The following is a 22344-nucleotide window of genomic DNA, read 5'->3' on the forward strand; positions in this document are numbered from 1 at the left end:
GGTTGTTGTGACAACTGCATGGACTATCCTTAGCTTCAGAGTTTGTTAATTAGTGACATTTTTTCCTCTTGCCCTTCCTTTCAAGGAATATATGCTCATAACAGCCCCTAGTGAAGGGGGAGACTAGCCCAAGGTCATTCAGTCGGCTTTACCACTGAATGAGGGTTGGGATGGGAGCAGGGAGAGAGCTGGCCCTTGTTTGACAATTGAACCACTAAACTGCATTGGAGCTCAATATAGGCAAATGGAAATAATAAATTGGATTGCAAGTAATTCCTAACTATTGTGTGTGTGTGCTGTCAGTGCACATGCAAAATAACTGATGATTCTTCTAGGTTTTAGAGAGATTGGAAACTGCCTTCGCCGATGAAATAAAGGACAAGATAAGAGACCCAAAGCAAAGAAAAATGGTTTTCAATCTCCTTGGCCAGAGCTTTGTCAAAAGATATTTTAGTGACTGCCCTGTTCAGCCTGATTCACTCGTAAGTGTGTTATAAAAACTAAAGGCTAATAAGGTCACATTAAAACAATGACTTGTTGGTAGAGATTCTAGTCGTGGCTAGTGTGCTGGGGCAGAACTCCAGAGCTGCCCTCCTGATACCAGTGTTGCCACAGCTTACCAATTGCTGGCCAATGCAAGGCAGTGACAAGGTCAGGACTGTGCAGTCACACCAGCAAAGCCACTGTGGGCATCTGCACAGCCACAACTTCGCTGCTGCTTTACCAAACCCAGCCCCGTCCAGGTGAACTATAGTGGTACCAGGGTCAGAAGGGCAGCTCTGCATCTCTGCCCCACCACACCAAGAGCCAGAATGAGAGCCTCCAGGGCTCCAGAGCCTACCCAGGGTTTGTTTTCCTTGGAATGAAAGTCCCTGGAATCTCTGGTGTCTTGAGGATATTTGGTTATATTTACACATATAAGTAAACAGCATTTACATTCCAACATAGTTTGCTTCCCCATTACTGTAGGTTTTTAGAGGAGGGTTCCCCAACACATCTGTACTTGGTCAACTCCTTAGACATGTAAATAGGGTGCTTAACAGGCCCAGCTGTGGCCATTGAGTTCTGACAGTAAGATCTGTTCTACAGTGGAACTGTCTCCCTTGGGAGGTTGTGGACTCTCTCTTCTTGTAGGTTTTTAAGCAGAGGTTGGATGGCCCATCCTTCAATTCCTGCATTGCAGGGCTTGGGTCTTTCCAACTCTAGATTCTAGGTTTGGCCACTTCTACAATCCCTTCTACTACCAACTCCCATCTTACAAATACAAAACCACACAGTTGGAGGGGACCCACAAACATCCAGACCAACCCATCAATCCAATAACATTACATTTGTTGCCTCTGGCCACACCCACCACTGGCATGTGACCCTTGCAATTTTGTCCAGAAGGGAATGCAGTCCTTGGGCTGAAAAAAGTTCTTCAACCCTGGTTTAATGGAACACATGAAACTGCTTTATACCAGGACAGACACCATTAGTCTGTCTGGCAGCTTCCTTCTAAGACAGGCATAGGCAAACACGGCTCTCCAGATGTTTTGAGACTACAATTCCCATCATCCCTGACTACTGGTCCTGTTAGCTAGGGATATTCATAATAATAATTTATTATCTATACCCCACCCATCTGGCTGGGTTTCCCCAGCCGCTCTGGGCAGCTTCCAGCAAAATATAAAAATGCAGTAGTCTATTAAACATTAAAAGCTTCCCTAAACAGGGCTGCCTTCAGATGTCTTCTAAAAGTCTCATGGGATCATGGGAGTTGTAGGTCAAAAACATCTGGAGGGCCAGGTTTGCCTATGCCTGTTCTAAGATCTGAAATGGAGGTCTTCCCCATCACATGCCAATTTCTCCTTTTAACCAGAGGTGCTGGTGACTGAATTTCTGCATGTAAAGCAGGGTCTACACTACTGAGCTGTGCCCCCTCCCCTGGTGACCAAATGGCTAAATTGAGCCCAAATCTATTTAACTAGAAAGAGCTGGCATTTTACTATTGAGAAAACTTGGGTATTTACTGCATCTATGCTGAAAAAACTCAAGTTTTCTGGGAAACACCTCTTGATAATTAAGCGAATTATTCCTTTGGTTCCACTCTATAGAGTGGAGCATAGCTCAGTGACACAACATCTGCTTTGCATGCAGGATGTCCTGGCTTCAGTCCCTGACAACTCCAAGTAGGGATGGAGAGATCCTTCTCTGAACCACTGGAGAGCTGCCGCCAAATGTTGACAGTTCTGAGCTAGATGGATCCAGTGGTCTGACATGGTTTTAAGGCAGTTTCCTTTGTTCCTGTGAGTTACAACAGAAAGCTAATTGTTAAAAATGACTTTCTCCACGTAGTCCTCCACAGCCATAAGTGAGATCAACAACACAAAGCTGGAAGAAGCTACAAGAGTCTGGCTACAGAATCAGTGTTTGAAAGCGGCAGAAAGTATTCACTGTCATTTTCATTCAGGTGAGTCAAGATGTTCTTTCAGAGCCTGCACACAAACTAAGGCAATAGAAACAATCACCAAGAGAATAGATAAAACTCAGTCTTTTCCAAGCCCACTTAAGGTTCTCCTTTCAAAATGTAAAACAAAGCCATGTTATCTACTGTTTGGTTCTAGGCAGAAACCTACCTTTACTTTCTTGCCATTCTTTTTTTTCTACGGGCTCTGGCCTTCCATGAACCTCATGACTTTATAAGAAATGTTAAAAAAGTTGGCTTAACAATCATTGTGACCCTTGGTCCCACCTAGCTCAGTATTGTCTGCATTGACTGACAGCAGCTATCCAAGGATTCAGGACAGGGGTTTCTCCCCGCCCTACCTGGAGATGCTGAGGATTGAACCCAGGGCCTTCTGTGTGCAAGACAGATGCTCTACTACTGAGCTACACCCCCCCCCCGAAAGAGCATAGGAACCTAGGGAGCTATCTTACACAGAGCCAGACCATTGATTCACATGGCTCTCCTGGGTTTCAGACAGGGAGTCCTTTACCTTGCCCATTTTGCAGTGATAAGACATGGCACTTGTGAGAAACAACTAAACCGTTATCTTGTTTGTTTCCTGAATCCTGAGTTTACTGTCAAAGGACAATTCGGTTTTCTTTGCAGAACCCCTACAGGAGGTGATAGTTTAAGCTTGCTGAAAGCGTCGTATTATTGTGTTCATCTTTACATCAAGGCGGGGTTAAAATAGTTAATTGTGGGGGTACACTGCATATCAAGTAAGGCCAACTTTACTGATGCCGTGATCTACAGAAATAAAACATAGAAAAAGTCCAGATTGGCAAACACTTCCACAGTGGGGCTTCATCCATATTCAGTGTCACTTAGTAGAGACCGTGGCCTTGATTTTCCCACCCCTATACACAGCACACCAGGGCTGCATGCCGCCTGGCCAGAGAATTGTCAGTCATCCTGATCAGCTGTTTGGTGGGAGAGAAGTGAAGAGGGAATTAAATCTAGCCCATTGCTCCCCTTCTGAAACAGCTGATTAGCATGATTGCCTATTATGTGGCGTGGGCTTTTCATGCACTTCCTAATCCAGCTAGGTGATTGTGAGTGGAATCTTGATTTAGAGTGCCATCCTATCCATGTCTATTCCAAAATTAGTCCCCCACATCGAGCTCAATGTGGCATACTCCCAAATAAGTAGGTGTGTCGGACCGCAGCCGTAGGCATTGAACTCAGCATGGTTAGGATTGTGCTGTGAGTGTCTGTATACTTCCTGCCTGGATTATTGCAACTGGGTGTGTGTGGGTGTGTGTGGGTGTGCGCACATATTATTTCCCACTCTATATCTAGGGCTCAGGATGAGTTATAAATGCACCTTACTCAGAGAGCCATCAAGCCAATATCCTTTATGAGGAGTGATTTTGAACCCAGTCTGTTATGACTGCTGTCTTCCCGCAAATTCTTTTCCCTCGTGGCGATGTTATTGTGTGGTTTAATTTTTAAAAATGAGTCAATGAAAGGCGGCGGGGGGGGGCGGGAAATGGACAGGGAAACCTATTTGACTTGCAATATCTTTGCTGCGTGAGCTTTGAAGTAATTACAGTTTGTACTGGAAGAAGTCCCGCTGCTTCCAAATTGACTTTGCATTGTGGGAAACCTGAAAAATATTGCGCCGTCTAGTTCTGCCAGAGAGCAAAAAAATAGAATAAAAAAATTAGATGATTGCACAGCCCGTCGTTCTTTTTTTATTATTATTTTTTCAGCGTATCGCCTCAGATTAGTTTGCATGTGAAAAAGACATCTGTTTCCTTTCATGTTAATAATATCGCTGTTTTCAAAGGAGTTGGGGGGGATGCTTTAAAAAAAGTCGAAAGATCAGTTCTGTATTCTTGACACACTGAAAACTTCCCATTTGCTTTACTGAGAGTTCCAAAGGGAGGCTTGGAAGGATTTAAAAGGCAGAGTGGGTCAATACTAGTATTGTAAATGTATTTTTTTTCCTCCTTGAGCAATTGGAAGGTATGCAGTCAGTGTCTTTTGAAAGAGAGAGAACAGGAGACTTGTGACATGTGTGTTTCGTTATGGTTCTTGATTTACAGCAAGACTGGGAAACCTCTTTTCAGTCCAGGGTGAAAACTTTTTTTTTTTAATAAGATATTTTTTAAGGTTTTCAAAATATTATAAAATAAAAAGAAAAAAAGAAAAAAAAGAAAAATACAAAATAAAAATAATTAAAAACAACACAATCTTTCCATTACTTATTTTTCATTAGCTTGTTTCCCGGACCTCCTCACGCCTCCCTTTTTTGTATTCCAGTTCAGTTTGTTGGTTCAGCAAATCCTTCCCCTCTTTGTTTATCCTAATCTTTAATCTTAAAATATTGTAACATTAAATTTTTACCTATTAATAATCCATTTTTCATATTCCCTTATAGTATTGCAGCTAAAAACCACTTAATTTCTATCCAACATCATTCTAACATTCATTAATTTTACAATATTTCTGTAAATAGTCTTTAAATTTCTTCCAATCTTCTTCCACCAACTCTTCTCCCTGGTCTCGGATTCTGCCAGTCATTTCCGCCAGTTCCATATAGTCGATCACCTTCATCTGCCATTCTTCCAGAGTGGGTAGATCTTGTGTCTTCCAATACTTCGCAATGAGTATTCTTGCTGCTGTTGTGGCATACATGAAAAAAGTTCTATCCTTCTTTGGCACCAATTGGCCAACTATGCCCAGGAGAAAGGCCTCTGGTTTCTTCAAGAAAGTATATTTAAATACTTTTTTCAATTCATTATAGATCATCTCCCAGAAAGCCTTAATCCTTGGGCACGTCCACCAAAGGTGGAAGAATGTACCTTCAGTTTCTTTACATTTCCAACATTTATTATCGGGCAAATGATAGATTTTTGCAAGCTTGACTGGGTTCATGTACCACCTGTATACCATTTTCATAATATTCTCTCTTAAGGCATTACATGCCGTAAACTTCATACCTGTGGTCCATAACTGTTCCCAGTCAGCCATCATTATATTGTGTCCAACGTCTTGTGCCCATTTAATCATAGCAGATTTCACCGTTTCATCCTGAGTATTCCATTTCAACAGCAAGTTATACATCTTTGACAAAATCTTAGTTTTGGGTTCTAACAGTTCTGTTTCTAATTTTGATTTTTCCACCTGGAAGCCAATTTTCTTGTCCGAATTATATGCCTCCATTATCTGCAGTCCAGGGTGAAAACTACAGGGGCCCAGTGGGAACATTCCATCAGTGGGTGGAGCCCAAAAGTGGGCAGGGCCAGACCCCAAAGTAAGTGTGGCCCAACAAGCTATTGGGCTCCATGCTTTCCATTCTACTAGCCAACCATATCTGAGGGAGAGGGTATCACATAGTCAGGATGCTGGAATGAAGAATACCCTCTCCTGAGTAGCTGCAATTACACACCCTTAACACACAAACACACAATGACACAAAAAACTTAACATCCCTGTAACACACAGTCCCAAGTATGCAGTCATTTGCAAATGCCACAAATTGCAACAGGATGAGGAATGGAGAGCAAGTGGACATGCAGGTGGTGCAAGCGAAATCAGCATCAAGTCAGCTAAAAAGCAAGCCATTTGCTCTTGGAGCAGGCTCCTTGATGGCTTCTCGTTCTTGGCCACCTGCCGAACCCAAGCAGTTCTGCTTTATTCACTTGCCTGCATTCAGATCAGCCAGCCTGTTCCTGTCAAATTGTGCCCAAGCAGCTGAGGTGTGTCACTGTCCCAGATTTCCACAGCTAGTAGCCACCAGCCATGAAAGGCAAGTGCTTCCACTTCTTTCTAGAGCAGGGGGTAGGGAATCTGTGGTTGTCTAGATGTTTGGGTGCTCCAGTTCCCATCAGCCCCCGACAGCATGGCCCAATGGTCAGGGGTAATGGGAGTTGAAGCCACAGGTTGCCCCACTTGTGTTCCACAACAAGCAGGTAAGCTGGATGGAAGGAGGTTATCACAGTCACACCCCCTGTTTCATAAATGAGTAGAGATTTTAACTTTCTGTGGAGCAGGTGCTGAGGCAGCCAGTCTGGCTCCTGAGATGGTTCATTTTCTTGACGACGTCTACAGTGTTGTAATAGCCGAGATGGAGTTGCTGTTGGCCACCTGTGGAGCCCGTCGCAAGGTAATAAATGCATTTTCCCTGTTCTGCTGATGATACTGCTTTTAAAATGTATGAAGCATTGCTAAAATCCCAGAGTTATGACAAGTGGGGTATTTGTGAAAGGAGGGGCTTGTATCTCACGAGAAAATTACAATGTTCTCCACCACCCAGGGCTGTTTATCAGTGAGGGCTGGGCCACCCTGGGTCAGTGCTGGGGGGGGCAGGTTTGCCCCCTATTGCCCTGTGGTCTCCAATTGCTGCATCCCTCCACTTCTGTGGAAGAAAGTAAGCCCCAATGGAACCTAAATAGAAATAGATATATCTGACTGATTCCTCTGCTCTCAGCTTCTCATTTCTCCAAGCTTCTGTTCATTGTTATTATTATAAGACCTTGCAAAAAATCATTTGTATTGTAGCGCAAATTTATCCTGTATGAAATGTTGCCCAACACACACGTTTTTCTTGGCAAGCAACTTCCCTTGATGTAACACATTTTATTCATTACTTTCACTAATATATGCATTCTTATTCTTTCCCCTCATGCAGCCTTTTTTTTTTTTTTTTTTTTTTTGTACACATTGGTTGCAGAATTGAATCACAAAATTCAGGAAAATGTGAATTTTGAAAGATAGCTCGCTTTTGGTCCTCATATTGTTTTGGAGAGTGAGAATTATTTTTGATTGATTGAATTTACATCCCGCCCTTCTTCTCCAAGGAGGAAGAGATATAGAAATAAAAAACAATAAGCAGAAAGATTCTAAAGCAGGTTAAGATGATCCAAAAACGATTACAATTGAAAGCATTATTCCATCCAGTGATCTTGAGGTTGCTGGGAACAATATTCTCTAGCCACCAAATGCCTGGTTAAACAGGAATGCTTTCAAACTCCTCCTGAAAGTTAATAGAGATGGAGATAAGTGTACCTCCTTAAGGAAGGCGTTCCACAACCAATGAACCACCACTGAAAAGGCCCTGCCATGCGTCAGCATCAACTGGGCAGCCTCTGATGGTGGCAGCATCAACTAGGCCTCACCTGCCAGTCGTACTGTCCAAAACATTTGGTATTGAGGAAGGCACTCTTTTGGGTACTTGTGTCTCAAGCCATTTAGGGCTTTATATGCTAGTACTAATTTAGCCCAGGAGCATAGCCAGGCCAGTGCTTTCAGGACCGGTGTCACATGGTCCCATGGGATTGCCCCATTTATCCCAAGGTAGGTTCTCATTAAAATCCTAACTGAGCTTATTCCCACCCCCACCCCCCAAAAACCCCCTAGCTCCCTTTACCTAGCTTTAAGTGTGTTTAATGATCCTATGAAAACAAAGAAATAATAGTAACCTTGGCCTGTTAATAAACATTCTTTCCATAATGGTGCAGTTCATTTTTATCCCAGTTTTCTAATAAAAGAATAAAGTGGCTTGCGATAAAAATAAATGATGATGAGCTATAAAGCAATAGATCATTAAAAGTAAAAGTAAAACATTAATACACAGAGCAGATGAAAGAAGTTGGCTTGACTCATCACAATGACAGTGTGTGTCATCAGTGATACTTGGTGGGGGGAAATCTGTTTTTTGGAAAATTTCCAATTTTTTCTGTGGAAAATATTCTGTTTTATAAGTTATTTAATAACAATGAATGGGTGTCAACTGCAAATACAGTGGTACCTCGGGTTACATACGCTTCAGGTTACATACGCTTCAGGTTACAGACTCCGCTAACCCAGAAATAGTGCTTCAGGTTAAGAACTTTGCTTCAGGATGAGAACAGAAATCGTGCTGTGGTGGCGCGGCAGCAGCAGGAGGCCCCATTAGCTAAAGTGGTGCTTCAGGTTAAGAACAGTTTCAGGTTAAGAATGGACCTCCGGAACGAATTGAGTACTTAACCCCAGGTATCACTGTAAATACTAGGCATGTTTGACAGTTTTTAAAAAGTCTGCTTTAACTGTTTGGCATGGCTACAGCCTTAGTTAGTAGCCTCACCAAACTACAATGATTGACAGCAAATTCTATCTTCATAGGCACATCTCGAAGGAAGTGCGCAAGGAGGTGAAGCTTTTTGGAAACTGCCCCAGTCATCAAGGGTCTCGGGAGAAACTTCCGTGGTTCTGCAGAGGCCTAAATCCATTGAGAGTAAAGACATTTGTCTAGTCTTATCTAAAAGACCAGCTTCTCAAGTCAATGGAAATGGAAAAGGTACCAGCTTTGCATTCGAAATTCTAAAAGTGAGGCTTAAACCTGTGTATGAAAAATTTGTTCAGCCCAACATGCTTCATTAAAAATCTCTGGAAGCTGCCTTGTATCAAGTCATATCAACATCAGTCCATCTAACTGACAAGCAATAACACTCCAGTATTTCCATTTCCTCCCAGGAGATGCCAGGGATTGAATTTGGGACATTTCACGTAGTATAAAGAATGGTCGCATCCATACCATACATTTAAAGCACACTGCCCCCCCCCCCATTTAATCCTGGCAACTGTGGTTTCTTAAGGGTAACTGGGAGTTGTAGTTTATGCCTCACACAGCTACATTTCCCAGGATTCTCTGGGGGAAGCTATGAGCCTTAAATCCAATTTAGACGTATGGTGTAGATGGGATCATAATGTGAAAACAAGGGCCAGATCAGGTGAGAAGATGGAGATCTGCGATTTGATCTCCTTTTTAAAAAAATGTAGGTGGGGAACAGCCACCACCAGTGACTTGGGCTATATAGCAGGGGTTAACCCTTTCTCCACTGGTGCTATTTTCCTGATGAAAATTCCCCCTCCAGCTCCATGGTCCCCATCCAAATCGGGGGCAGGGAGAGGTCACTAGTGCTTTCCCCACAAAATGTAGATGAATGGGAGAGCCGGGCATTATGGGTCCCTATCATTTTTAGTAGTTTGGTCATTGTACACACGTTACATGTGTTAACTTCAAAACCATTAGGTGTACACACCTAAAAACTCTGAATGAGCGAGTCATCTCCAAATCGGATATCATTGATTAATTCACACAACATCTGCTGTGTGTGCGCGTTTGTTTGTCTTCCCTTCCACTGAAAGAAAGAAGCCAGATCCGCTTTGAAAGGTTTGTTTCCCCCCCCCCTTTACAGAAACATAAGAAACATAAAAAGCCCTCCACTTCAAAGGCACCCACAAGTGTTTGCTTTCATAGCACTAAGAGCTAATAGAGGTTATTCCCCTCCTCCCTTCAGCTGATACAGAGTGTCTTCATCTTTTATCCATTCAGACTAAAAGCAATTCGGTACACTAGTGCACCCACCCAAGCGCGCTGTAAGCGAGGCTTAATTTACTGTGGCGTATGTGTCACTTTCCAAAATAATGCCACTCTGCCAGCTTGTTTTCAGCATAGTCCCATGAGCCTTTTTAGCTCCGCAGCGCTGGAGTATTTTAAATATTTTGAATCGGAAGCCGGATAGTTCAGTTGTGAAGTATGCACAAGTTGTATTAAAAACTGGGAGAAAGCGGCTGAGCAGGGTGGCTGGGTTGGTGGGAGAACAGGTAACAAATAAGCACCTAAGAAAACAGAAAGCTCTCCAAAGTCTCTTGCATTGGAAAAATAATTTCAACATCCTAATGGAATGCCTGCAATTCAGAGAGCCACTTCTGATGTGCTAGCAGCCAGTGGGCATTTTGACTTTCTTCTTCCCTCTCTTGACGCTCCTTCTCTCCAACATGTTCCAAACCACTTTTGATACTTCATGCAGTTTCAGAAGTGGTTTGCTGTGTGGTATCATGCGGCTGCTCTGACTCGGTTCTTTAGATCCTGGCTGACACACAGATATACGGGTATACAGCTATCAGAGCAAAACATAAGAACATATTCAGAGCCTGGCTGCTGGATCAGGCCAAGGGTATTCTCCCTACTTGTGATTCCCAGCAACTGGTTCTCAGAAGCACACAGCCCCCAACACTGGAGGCGTTACATAGAGTCATGTGACACATTAAATAACAGTCATGTGACACTTTAAAGACGGACGCATTTTTAGAATCCTGGACTCGCGACAAAATTTAGTCCATCATTTGTATGTGCGATCTTGGTGGATCCAAATAAATAAGGCTCATGGGTCCTTATTGGCATGCATTGATTTCCAGCCATGTTTAAACTGTAGGTCCAAAATCAATGCCTTTTTTTGTTCAGTTTATCTCTTTGGTTTTGTGTTTATTATTTATTTATAGCAGTTGTAACCCTGCTCTTCAGCCAAAAGCAGTCTTGGAGCGACTTGCATACCAGCCAAACAAGACAGTCCCTACAGTCAATAGAGAGATAGATACACAAGGGAGAAGGGACAGGGAAGTGGAAAACCAGAACCAAAACTCAGGCACCATTTTGTAAACCGTTTGTTTCTATAATGACCAGCTGGCCCAGATCAGGGGCAGGAGGTGTCTGACGGAGCTGGGCTTCCAGCAGACCTGATGGAATGTGTCCTATGGCTTCCCATCTCTCCCACGGAGGCAGCCTGATGGAATAGCTGCCCCTGGGTGACAGCTGAGAGGAGAGGAGGCCTGGTGGGGCAGGCCTACCACAGTAGAGCAGATCTCTGCCTCCCCGCTCCCCGACTTGCTGGAGTGGCTGCTCCCAAATGATGAGCTGGGGTGGAAGGTTTCCTTTCCTTTCCTTGACAGCTTAGGAGTCACTTTTTAAAAATTACGTCTGTTCTTTTCAGACTTGCAGTTGCATATCAGACCTGAGCTACACCCCCCTGTTCTTAGCTGCCCAGAGAGCGATTTATTAGGCGATTTGCTCTGTGCCATAGTCTCTCGAGGTTCCGAGAACATGTCAGTGGCGTGTGAAAGTCTTAGTGGGAAACTGCTTCCAAGGACACTCCGGCAGTTCATTTGGATTGATAAACTCCTGAGAGCCAGCTCTGGAAGCCCGCAAACCAAAGAACTCATGTAAGTATCTCCGGGAGTGCAGCTGAAGAGGGGGAAGACAAGTTCCTGACCGCTCCCCTCCCTATGTTGATGAAGCAGGGGCCGTAATTCAGCAGCGGAGCACGTGCTTAGCGTGTAGAAGGCCCCAGACCCAATCCTCACCAAAGGAGCCTGAGTATTACGCTAGGAAAGACATCTGTGTCCCGGAATGGCTCCTGGCTGCAAACGCTCTCAGCAGGGGCTGTGAGAAGAGTCATCCATGGCGGTGACCAAACCTGTGAGACAAGGCTTGTCACAGCAGTAGAGTCGGCCATTGCTGGTGCTGTGAAGGCATAGATGTGTTCTGGTTTGATGCGAGATCCCATGGGGGGAAAGCAGGAAGTCTGGTTGAATTCTGCAGAACCATGGACAGCTCTGAGTGACCAACTTGCTCCAACAGAGACAGGCAGCAGGCTTAGGCCTTTTGTGCCTCTACCTCCCCAGACTGCCTCTTCCAGTCTCCACACCCTTGAGAGAGTGTCATCTTAAAGAGCCAATCCTCTAGCCTGAAGGTGGGCACCCCTTCTTTCCACAGCCTTCCTCCTGGTGCTCCGCTGCCCCTGTCAGACTGGTGATGTGCAAGGGGAAGCGCCTAGTTCTTTATGTTCAGGGTAAGGTGTCCATGAGGGCCCAGACTCTGGCCCTATAAGCCCTAGTGGTCAGGGAGGTTCCTCTGGGAGTTGGAAGAATCATAGAGTTGGAAGGGACCTCGAGGGTCATTTAGTCCAACCCCCTGCAACGCAGGAATCTCAGCTAAAGTTTCTGTCAGGTATGCGTGCAGGAGCCAGGCCCTGTGACCAATAGGACTTTGCAGGACTGGGACCTTCCTAAGTTAGTTCTGAAGAGGCAAGTCGCAGCCTCACAGGAGAGGCTGATTGGTAACTCACAGCACCTGGTGGCAAGAGCTGGGAAGGGTTATAAGGTCAGCATTTCCCTTCAGCTCTTTGCCACAGCAACACATTACCTGCCTTGCTGCATTTGGCTTCTTGCTTCCTGATCCTTGAACCTCGGCTTCTTGACTCCCTGCTTCTTGATCCTCGGACCCTTGGCTTCTTGACTCCTGGCTCTATGACCCTTGGACTCTTGGCTTCCTGACTCCTGGCTTCTGGACCCCCGTTCCTCCTTCCACCCCGCCATCTTGTCCCAGGTCCTGACGTCCCCTGCCGGGACTTTGATTGCCCGTGAACCGGACTGTTAGTTTCCATGACAGATGGTCACCCAACCTCTTCAACTTAAAGGCCTCCAAGGAAGAAGCGCCCACAACCTCCTGAGGGAGTCCATTCCACTGTCAAACAGCTCTAACTGTCAGAAAGTTCTTCCTGTTGGTAGGGTTGAATAATCTGTCTTGAAGATTTGATCATTGCTTCTGCTTTCTGGCACTTTGAACTCCGCTTCTGGCTCCTTTCAATTAAAAAGAAATTAGTCCTGAGACCTATTTTTAAAAGCCCTCAAAACTATAAAATCCATCCTAGGGCTACTGAGAGAGAGGCCAGAGAAGACTTTGGGCAAACTGTAGCATGGCGGATGGCGGAACTGAATCTCCGAAGTGCCACAAGGTCACCTCTTTCAGGTCTTATTGAAAATGCAGTTGTTGAGGTGAGTTGAAGGACCCCGACAGTTACAGGCAAGCACTCCCTAATATTTCAAAAAACGTGGGGTTGTGGTGAGGAGGAAGAGGGTACGGAGCAGCAACCCAGTTCCCTCAACTTCCATGACTCAATGGGAAGCTGTGGGGTGGGGGTGGGGGAGGAAGCAGACAGAGAGAGATGCAGGCAGAATAAAAAGGCCGGAATGGACTTGCAGTTTCTGCCTACACCTGTCTCTGGAAGTAGAAGTGTTTCCAGCAGTAGCCCGACCTGGTGCTACTATTCGTATATAGAGCTCATAATGGCTTGGGACCAGTTTACCTGCAAGATCACCGTACCCCATATGTGTCCATTTAACCACTTCAGTCTGCTGACCAGCACTGTTACAGATGCCATGATACTCATTCTGCATTTGTTAAGAAGTCAGTCTTTTAGTGTGGCAGGACACTCACTTTGGAACCCCCTGCCTATCAGGCAGGCAGCCTCACCATAGTGCTTTTGATGCCGGCTTAAGGCTTTTTTTGTTTAGGCAAAGCCTATCCAGACATGTAGAATGTTGGGGTTTTTTTTTAATCTGGTTGTTGTTTACTGTTGATTTTAAATATTATTTTTGGGAATGTTTCAAATACAGTGGTACCTCAGGTTACATACGCTTCAGGTTACATACGCTCCAGGTTACGGACTCATTAGCTAAAGTGGTGCTTCAGGTTAAGAACAGTTTCAGGTTAAGAACGGACCTCCGGAACAAATTAAGTACTTAACCCGAGGTACCACTATAGCTGGTTTAAACTGTTTATACTGATAATTTTATTGTTCTTTTTGCTTTGATGCTTTTTTTTTTTTAATCGGCAAGTGGCATATAAATTTTGTAATTTAAGTAAATACCTTGACTTGCTGGGGATAAATAATTGATTTAAAAACATTGAAAAACCACTTTAAAATATATATATATAAGTTGTGTATAACCTGGGATAATTGAACCTGGCATCTTCTGCATATGAAATCTACGCTCTACCGTGGAGTTGCTGTCGTTATTATTATATTTACTCAAAGTGGCTTACATATAAAGCGACAACTGCTAAAATCCTAGTTATGGCCCCTTAGTTCCTGCTATGGGCTTATTTAGAAGGACTGTGTTACAACCCCAAACACACTTTCAGCTGTTAAAACTGAGAAGTTTTGTCCCATATTAACTTGAGTATTTTCACTCCCATGCTGTTCTCACTGCTACATGCCAAAAATACAGCATTTCCCCCCCTGCCACCCACCTAATTTCTTCCAACAGAAATACAGAAGCGTTCCCTGCATGTGTTCCTTTGCTACAAACGAGCAGGTGATTTTGGAGACCAGCAAAAGCTTAAACGTCTTGTATGTTTTCAACGGCACCTATGACCCCTACCTCATCTACTGGCTTTTCCCTCTGCAAATGGCATTTAAGCAAATAGCACCAAGAGGTAAATCATTTACCGCCCAAAATGACTGCAGGATTTCTGTTGTTTCTCTGTGTGCAGGTGTTATGCCTGCATCTGTTGGTAGGTCTCTTGGGTGATTTGAAGTGTTACATTATTAATTAAATTTATATCCCACTCTTCCTCCCAAGGAAGTCCAGGGTGGCAAACAACAAGAGAGAAAATGATAAACAAAAAAATCTTAAATAGAATGCAGACTTGGAAAGATCCCCAAAAGGCCTGTTGAAAGAGGAAGGTCTTCAGTAGGTGCCAGAAGGACAACAGGGATGTTGCCTGTCTCCTATTCAAGGGGAGGGATTTAAGTAGATCAGGGAGGATCCCAAAAGTTTAGCAATGGCAACAACAACATGAATGTACTCTAAAATTATACTTCTGAAATAAAGAAAGCCATGGCGTTGGAATCTGGGAGGTGGAGTATTTCTGGGGTAGGTTTTCGTATGGAAGGATTGTGATCTCAGTTCAGTTTGGGTACTCAAAACTAATTCCTGGGCTTGGAAGTATTTAATTCTAATTGAATACTTTTAGCACCTAGGTTAGGCTGACATAGAATGGCTAGGTAATACAAGAATTACAGAAACCTGCTAGAGCAGGAATTGGGGAATATTTTTCCTGTTGGCAGGTGGGGGGGGGGGTTAGAATTGGTGGTAGTTGGGACACAAGCCAAAAGTGAGAGCATCTTTCCTTTTCTCTCTCTTTGTGCCACTCCTTTTTCCACACACTTTTTTGACAGTCCCTCTCTCTTCCTTTCTCTTGTTCTCTCTTTCTCTTTGTGCCACCCCTTTTTCATACTTTTTGACACCCATTTTCTGTCTGTCTGTCTGTCTGTCTGTCTCTCTCTCTCAACCCCCTTTTCACATTATCTTTTCTGCCACCCCTTTTCTCTGTCTGCAACAGCCTTTTCGCTCCCACCCAACTTGGTGATTGAAATGAGCTACCATGGGGGGGGGAGTATCTTATAATATATAAAGGTTAACATGATTGCTTTGATTTTAATTGTAGCAGAACACCCCTATGAATTAGCCATGTACCTGCATTCTCTACACCAGAACCTATTCCCAACTTGGGGGGAACTCTTTGTAACAGCGGAGTCAGTGATGAGCCTTCTGGAGAGAGAAGATGCTGAATTCTTTGCTCACCTTCATCGCGCTTTCAAAAAGAATGTCACAGTTGACCCTAAAGTACCTATTTATTTATTTATTTATTTAAGATATTTGTTTGCTGCTCTTCACCAGAAGATTCTGGAGGAGTGTACAAAAGCATGAATAAAATTAGATAAAAATACAGTTTTGAAGTAAGGGACGCAGGTGGCTCTGTAGTCTAAACCACTGAGCCTAGGGTTTGCCGATGGGAAGGGCAGAGGTTCGAATCCCCGCAACAGAGTGAGCTGCCGTTGCTCAGACCCAGCTCCTGCCAACCTAGCAGTTCGAAAGCATGTCAAAGTGCAAGTAGATAAAGAGGTACCGCTCCGGCGGGAAGGTAAACGGTGTTTCTGTGCACTGCTCTGATTTCACCAGAGCGGTTTAGTCATGCTGGCCACATGACCCGGAAGCTGTACGCCGGCTCCCTCGGCCAATAAAGCGAGATGAGCGCCGCAACCCCAGAGTCGGTCGCGACTGGACCTAATGGTCAGGGGTCCCTTAAAATGACATAGCTAAAAAATAACAGCAATTTAAAACAAAAAAAAACACAACAAAAAACGGAGCCCTCTCTGCCCAGCAGCAGTGGCAGCAGTTCTTTATGGAGCCTGCCAGGCCCTGTCCTAGGCCAGGTGGTGAGTGGCAGGACTGGGGCCCCCAGGCACTCAGCAGGGGAGTCCTGGGTCCATCAGGTAAGAAAGGGGTTGGGTATCACAGTTCAAGGACACATCCTACTGAAGAAGAACAAAAGAAGGAACAGGCCTAGTGTGGTCTAGGGAGGGCCAGACAGGGAATCCCAGAGGGCCTTAAGTTCCCCACTCCTATATTATGCCTCAGATTCAAGAGGCAAATTGGAATGGAAAGTGCCCCATGCTTGTAGGAAGTAAAGAATGGTGAGGACCCTCTATTATTCCCCTACAAATGCTATGGTTCCTCCCCCCCCTTTTTTTAAGGATTTCCTGGTGGAATTGATACTTCAAGAAAGAGGGAGAGCTCAAGGGATCTGTGCGTTTGAAAATGGATTCCCATCAAGACAAAATGGAACCAAAGAAATACTGGCAAGCCCCGTGGTTTTCCTTAGGAAGTGGATGGGAGAGGTAAAAACGAAGAAGCCAGCAAATCCTTTTTTTGGTAGAGTGGGGAGCTTGTCAAATAAATTGTTTGCCTGGCCACCCTTTACAACTGAAAACTTTACTGAGGTGGTCAGAATATGTCACAGAATCCTGTTAGCCGCCAGATTTTAGACCCCGTGGAGGAGATTTCTCCTAAGAGTGAAGTTGTGTAATGTTTCTGGAGTGTGTCTGCAGCACCAGCTTGCAGCCACAAGGGGGCTGTCCTGCAGCTACAACCACACTGCTGTGTCCAATGTGATCTGGCTCAGTGGATTCCAAATTCCCGTTCTTCAGCTAGTGTTATGGAAGAAGAGGGGAGAAACTCCTTCCCACCTTGACCAGCTTGTCAAGGAGCCCCACCTGCAGAAAGGACACATTCTATGGCAGCAATATCCATTGTGCTTACAGAAAGTGGCTAATGTGTCATGAAAAATGAAATAAATCATTAAAGGCTCCTGTGAGGCCCCTCCACTAGAGGGAGGCTGCTCGCTGTGTCTCTGCATGATTCACTGCTCTGGCAAGGTAAGATGTTCAAGCTGGAGCCTCACAGGGGCAGGGTTCAAATGTTGCTTCAGCACCAGACTCTGCTTTAAATAGAACCGCAGCTCAGTTTGGGTGGCTCTTTCTATCTGCAGTGAGATAAGCCTCTCTTGTTTAAGCCTCGCTTGCCTCAGCAGCTGTTGACTCATGCTAGTGGCCACTGCTGAGGAACGGCTAATCCTGCTACCTCTCAGCATTTTGTGTGATTGGATCAGCGAGTCACTCCTCATACACAAACACAGAAGAAATTACCCAGCTGCAGAGGGGTCTTCCCAGTGCATCTCTGCGTGATTCATTCCTCTAGCCTCCCCTTCTTCCAATTTGCCTTTGTTAGGTGAAGGTAACTGTGCCCTGACTTTGCATCAGTTGTGATTGGATCACAGGACAGCAGAATTGCTTGCCTTTTGAAGAAGCTGCCTGTTGTGTCTCTGTAAGAATCACCGCTCTGGTTCCCAATCAGCTTCCCCTGGAATTATGTGATTCCATCCTATCTTAACATCATATGCAACTTGGAGCGTTAATGTCCATCTTGCTCTTGCAGAGAAGCAGGGGAGTTAATTGCCTTTGGAGGAGGCAGATCCTGAAGAATGACTTACGCAGAGTGGGATTACGCAGAGTGGGTCATTTTTGTGCTCTCACATTCTGAAAAGAAACCTCTTTTGCAATGCCCTCTTCCAATGTAGCTTTAGAAAGAAAATGGTGCCTTGGCTATCACGCATTGGGGAGACACTGGCACCAACATAAAACTGGCTTTCCTGTCTCACATAGGGGTTTGTCGGTGTTCTGAACTTGCCTGCTGTCTTGTTGATCTGGGACCAGTTATTCATGAAAGACTGGAGTCTAGATGTGATGCAGAATTTCTGTGTCTCCATCCTTCTGTTATTAAAGGAGTCGTTCATGGCAGCTGATGACTACCCAGCAGTTCAGCAAGTGTGTATTAGCTTGCTTTCTATTTGGGGGCTGCAGTTGGATGGGGCAGGGGGAGGGAAAGAATCTGGAATTTTGATTTCTTCCTCATATTCTTCCTCTTACTGGCTTCACTTCTCCCTGCCCTCCCCTTCCTTTCTTCTCTCTATATATTGCAATAATAAAAAACAAAAGAACAGCCAATGGACCACCTAGTCCAGCCTCCTGCTCTCACAGTGGCCCCCCAGATGCCTGTGGGAAACCCACAAACAGGATCTGAGCGCAAGAGCACTGTCCTCTCTTGAGGCTTCCAGCAACTGGTATTCAGAAGCATCATAGAACATAGCCATCATGGCCCGTAGCCACTGATAGGTGCTGCATGGAGAAGTATTCTCTTTTATCCATGTGCCACAACCTCAAGCATCAGCCAGGACTCGGGTCTGACACAGAGGCGGTGCACCATCCAGGCAGGTCTTTGGAGCAGAAGTCTTGTGCTCAGGTCCTACTTGCATTTGGGGCTTCTGGTTGGCCACTGTGAGTACAAGGATGCTGGACTAGATGGACCACAGGCTCTTCCTATGTTATTAAGCTACAGAGGTGCTGAGTACAGGCCCCCAAATTGGGAGCCCTTGGAGACAGAGACCTCAAACTAGGATGCCATGAGGCAGCAGCACTTCATGAGCCAGGTTTTTTTACGGGACCGCCTCTCCTGGTCTGCCCCGCAGAGGACCTTAAGGACAATTAATAACCATATTTTAGAGGTCCCGGGCCCTAAGGAAGTCAGACTATCCTCCACCAGGGCCAGGGCCTTTTCAGTGATGGCTCCGACCTGGTGGAATGCTCTGTCCCATGAGACTAAGGCCCTTCAGGATTTAACCTCCTTCCGCCGGGCCTGTAAGACAGAGCTATTCCGCCTGGCCTTTAATTTGAATTCAGCCTGATCTTTTATTTCCCTTCTCTTCCCTCCCCCTCCCCTTTTATGAAGGGGACACCACAGCTAATTCTCCCCTGGCCTCCTCGCTGGCCCAAGTAGGACTAATTCAGCCAGCTAGCCTGGGTGACCATCTAATGTTTATTGGATGGATTTCCCCCAAATTGATTTTTGAACTTTGAATTTTATTGTTATTCATGCTTTTATACTGTATTTTATGCTGCTTTTACAATTAAGTGTTTTAAATTTGTTGTTAGCCACCCTGAGCCTGGTTTTTGAACCGGGAAGGGCGGGGTATAAATAAAAATTTATTATTATTATTATTATACCTCCAAAGAGCTACCCCCTCTACACCAGGGGTCTTGGGCTCCCCAGTGCCTGCTCCTCATTGCTGACAATGCACAAAGTGGAAATGGATGGGGAGGCAAGGGGGTGCTAAGTTTTGGGCCAGAGACACTTCCTCAAGGAGAGTGGAGCTTAAGAAGGGTAGTCTGGCTCAAAGGAGACAAAAGATCTTCCTTGGAGCCAGTTGCCAACTTGGAGCTGTCTGAGGTCCTGAAGGCTCCAGTGCGATTCGGCTGGATCTGCCAGCCTCGTGGGCTCCTGCTGGAGTTACAGCCCTGGGGAAGGGCTGTCACCCATAGAATCATAGAACTGTAGAGTTAGAAAGGACCAAGGCAATGATTGGACGAACTCCCTGCAATTCGCGAATATTTCACCCCATGTGGGGCTTGAACCCACAACCCTGAGATTTAAGTGTCTCATGCTCTACCGACTGAGCTGTCGCTCAATAGCAGATCATCTGCTTTGCATGCAGAAGGTCGCAAGTTCAATTCCTGACATCTCCAGGTAAGGCTGGCTGAAACCCCAGAAAACTGCTGCCTGTCTGTGTAGGCAGTACTGGTCTAGGTGAACCCAATGGTCTGACTTATTATAAGACAGTTTCCTATGTTTCTGTGTTGTTCCTGTGTCAGATGAGGATTTGGGAGACCTGGGTTCAAATCACAGTTTGGACTGGAAGCTCACTGGATAGCCTTGGGCCAGTCTCTCTCCCCTCCCCCCCTCTCTCTGGCTAACTTACCTTCACAGAGCATTTGTGGATAAAATGAGGTTTATTTCATTTAATTTTTAATTTAAGCAGCTGCCTTTTTATACACAAAGCAGTTTAGAATCCATAGAAATGACAAAATATACAACAAGTATCACACCTATTATAACAATCCGATCCAGCGATGATAATGTCATCATGAGCTTGATAGCGTCATTTATGTTAAAAAGAATAAGAAATAAACCTGTTAGGAAATAAACCCATAGACAAAAACAATTCAGCCTTTCATAATGAATATTGCGGGGGGGAGGGCGGAACAATAAGGTGAGTTTGCAGAAACAAATCATATTTTTCAGGTGTCCTTTTAAGGGAGAGGGGAAATGCCTTTATTTCCAGCAGCAAGTGGCCTTGATGTCTATGAAATACTGATGACCCAATCTGTATCATGCAGAGTGTTGAATTCCTCCCTCCTTCTCCCTCTCAGGTGTTTCTGTCTTCAGCCTCCCAGCTTCTCACAGCTGACATTCAAAGGGCTTGGATTCACTTACAGCAAGGGGGCTTGCCTGCTGATGTTCCTGGGCTTAATAGACTGAATCAAAGGTAGAGGACCACACCCTGGCTCAAAAATACCTACAAGGCCAGTTGGTAACTAAATAACAGTTGTACCTTGGATCCCAAATGCCTTGCGAGTCGAACGGTTTGGCTCCCGAAAACCGCAAACCCGGAAGTGAGTGTTCCGGTTTGCGAACGTTCTTTGGAACCCGAACGTCCGACATGACTTCCGCAGCTTCTGATTGGCCGCAGGAGCTTCCTGCGGCCAATCGGAAGCCGCGCCTTGGTTTCTGAATGTTTTGGAAGTCGAACGGACTTCCGGAACGGATTCCGTTTGACTTTCGAGGTACCACTGTACACCAGGGATGGGGAACAACCCTAGCCATGATAGTTGCTGCTGCTGTTGTTGTTATAGTTTCTTCTACTCAGAGTAGACCCGCAGAAATTAATCGACTTCTGTTAGTCATGTCTATTAATTTCAGTGGGTCTACTCTGAGTAGGGCAAAAATAAAGTGAACCCATAGGCATTTAGCGACTTCCACCTACAAAAATGGATGCAATGGATACCGCCCATCATAGTCACAGGTGGCTCTTCCTGTGTTAAAGGACACTGGCTTGGACTAGATGACTTCTGGAGTTGCACACTCCTAATTTTGGCATTCCATTTTTTGTGCTGGCCGCAGCACTCTTAAGCCACACTTTCTGCCCACTCGATCTTCCTCCTCTTGCTGAGAAAACACTGCGGTGCAGCCATTCTCTCATTTGACTTATAAATTAAGGAGAGCAATTCTAAATCCTTCAGCCACAATGAATATTTTATACTGGGAAATTATGCATGCCTGTCTGTGCTGTGTGCAGAAATAGTTTTGCGATGCTCATGTGTGTAGTTGTGGTTTTTGGTGGTTGTTTTCAAGTACAAATGCTGGACTCTGTTGTTCCTGCTTTTGTTTTTCTGGGATGTGTGTGTTTTTCACAGCAGACTGCAGAATAACTTTAATGAGCAAAAGTAATTAAAATGAGAATTTAGCTCTGATTGTTGCCTACTGCTCCCTCCTCTTCCTCTGTGTACTGAGAGGAGGAACTAAATTATGAAAACCCACTAATTAGCACTATTTGCATGTGCAGGCCGCTTGTGGATCTGCCTCCTCCGAGGCATGGCTCAGCAGAAGGTACGTAACTCCCCCCGCAACCCGCCCTGTTCTAGGTTGATGCTAATACTGAAGAACACAAAAGAGAGAGCGTAAAGGTTAAAAGTCCCTGCAGATCACAATAGCTGGCATGTCTTAGCAGAGATCTCAGCTACCACAACAATCATGACTTACTCTACTGTGTATTGAGCCTTTCTAAAGCACTCCGCAATCATTATTAGATTTCCTCTGAAAAAAGGGTTTTAGACTCATTCAAGAAACTGCAGTGCCTGGTAGAATAAGCCATGCTTTTTGTGACAGTGGGTGCCTGCTTCTTCTCACCCCCTCCAGGCCTGGTATTCTGCAATTACTGGGCCAAGCTGGTGGGCTGTGGTTGTTGCTTATGGGTCACGGGTGCAACAGTTGTCTTGTCTTGTGAATCA

At 45.0% G+C, this 22344-nt stretch overlaps 1 protein-coding gene across 11 annotated transcripts in view; it reads left to right on the plus strand.

The window, feature by feature from the left end:
• LOC308463941 (uncharacterized protein) overlaps nucleotides 1–22344 on the plus strand; it is a 61948-nt gene that overhangs the window by 3381 nt on the left and 36223 nt on the right. For 9 of the 11 annotated variants that reach the window (XM_080982798.1, XM_080982792.1, XM_080982799.1 and 6 more), the window contains exons 3-14: nucleotides 336–482; nucleotides 2338–2452; nucleotides 6487–6599; nucleotides 8597–8771; nucleotides 11248–11476; nucleotides 12967–13090; nucleotides 14366–14534; nucleotides 15549–15727; nucleotides 16639–16782; nucleotides 18106–18267; nucleotides 20707–20822; nucleotides 21900–21943. In XM_080982798.1, the coding sequence (XP_080838924.1) occupies nucleotides 336–482; nucleotides 2338–2452; nucleotides 6487–6599; nucleotides 8597–8771; nucleotides 11248–11476; nucleotides 12967–13090; nucleotides 14366–14534; nucleotides 15549–15727; nucleotides 16639–16782; nucleotides 18106–18267; nucleotides 20707–20822; nucleotides 21900–21943 (1717 nt within the window). Of the gene's footprint in view, nucleotides 1–335; nucleotides 483–2337; nucleotides 2453–6486; nucleotides 6600–8596; nucleotides 8772–11247; nucleotides 11477–12966; nucleotides 13091–14365; nucleotides 14535–15548; nucleotides 15728–16638; nucleotides 16783–18105; nucleotides 18268–20706; nucleotides 20823–21899; nucleotides 21944–22344 lie in introns of those variants that run through there. The other 2 variants (XM_080982801.1, XM_080982794.1) reach the window with 2 other exon arrangements.

The sequence above is a fragment of the Podarcis pityusensis genome, assembly GCF_964106645.2.
Source record: "Podarcis pityusensis genome assembly, chromosome: 15".
Classification (NCBI taxonomy): domain Eukaryota; kingdom Metazoa; phylum Chordata; class Lepidosauria; order Squamata; family Lacertidae; genus Podarcis; species Podarcis pityusensis.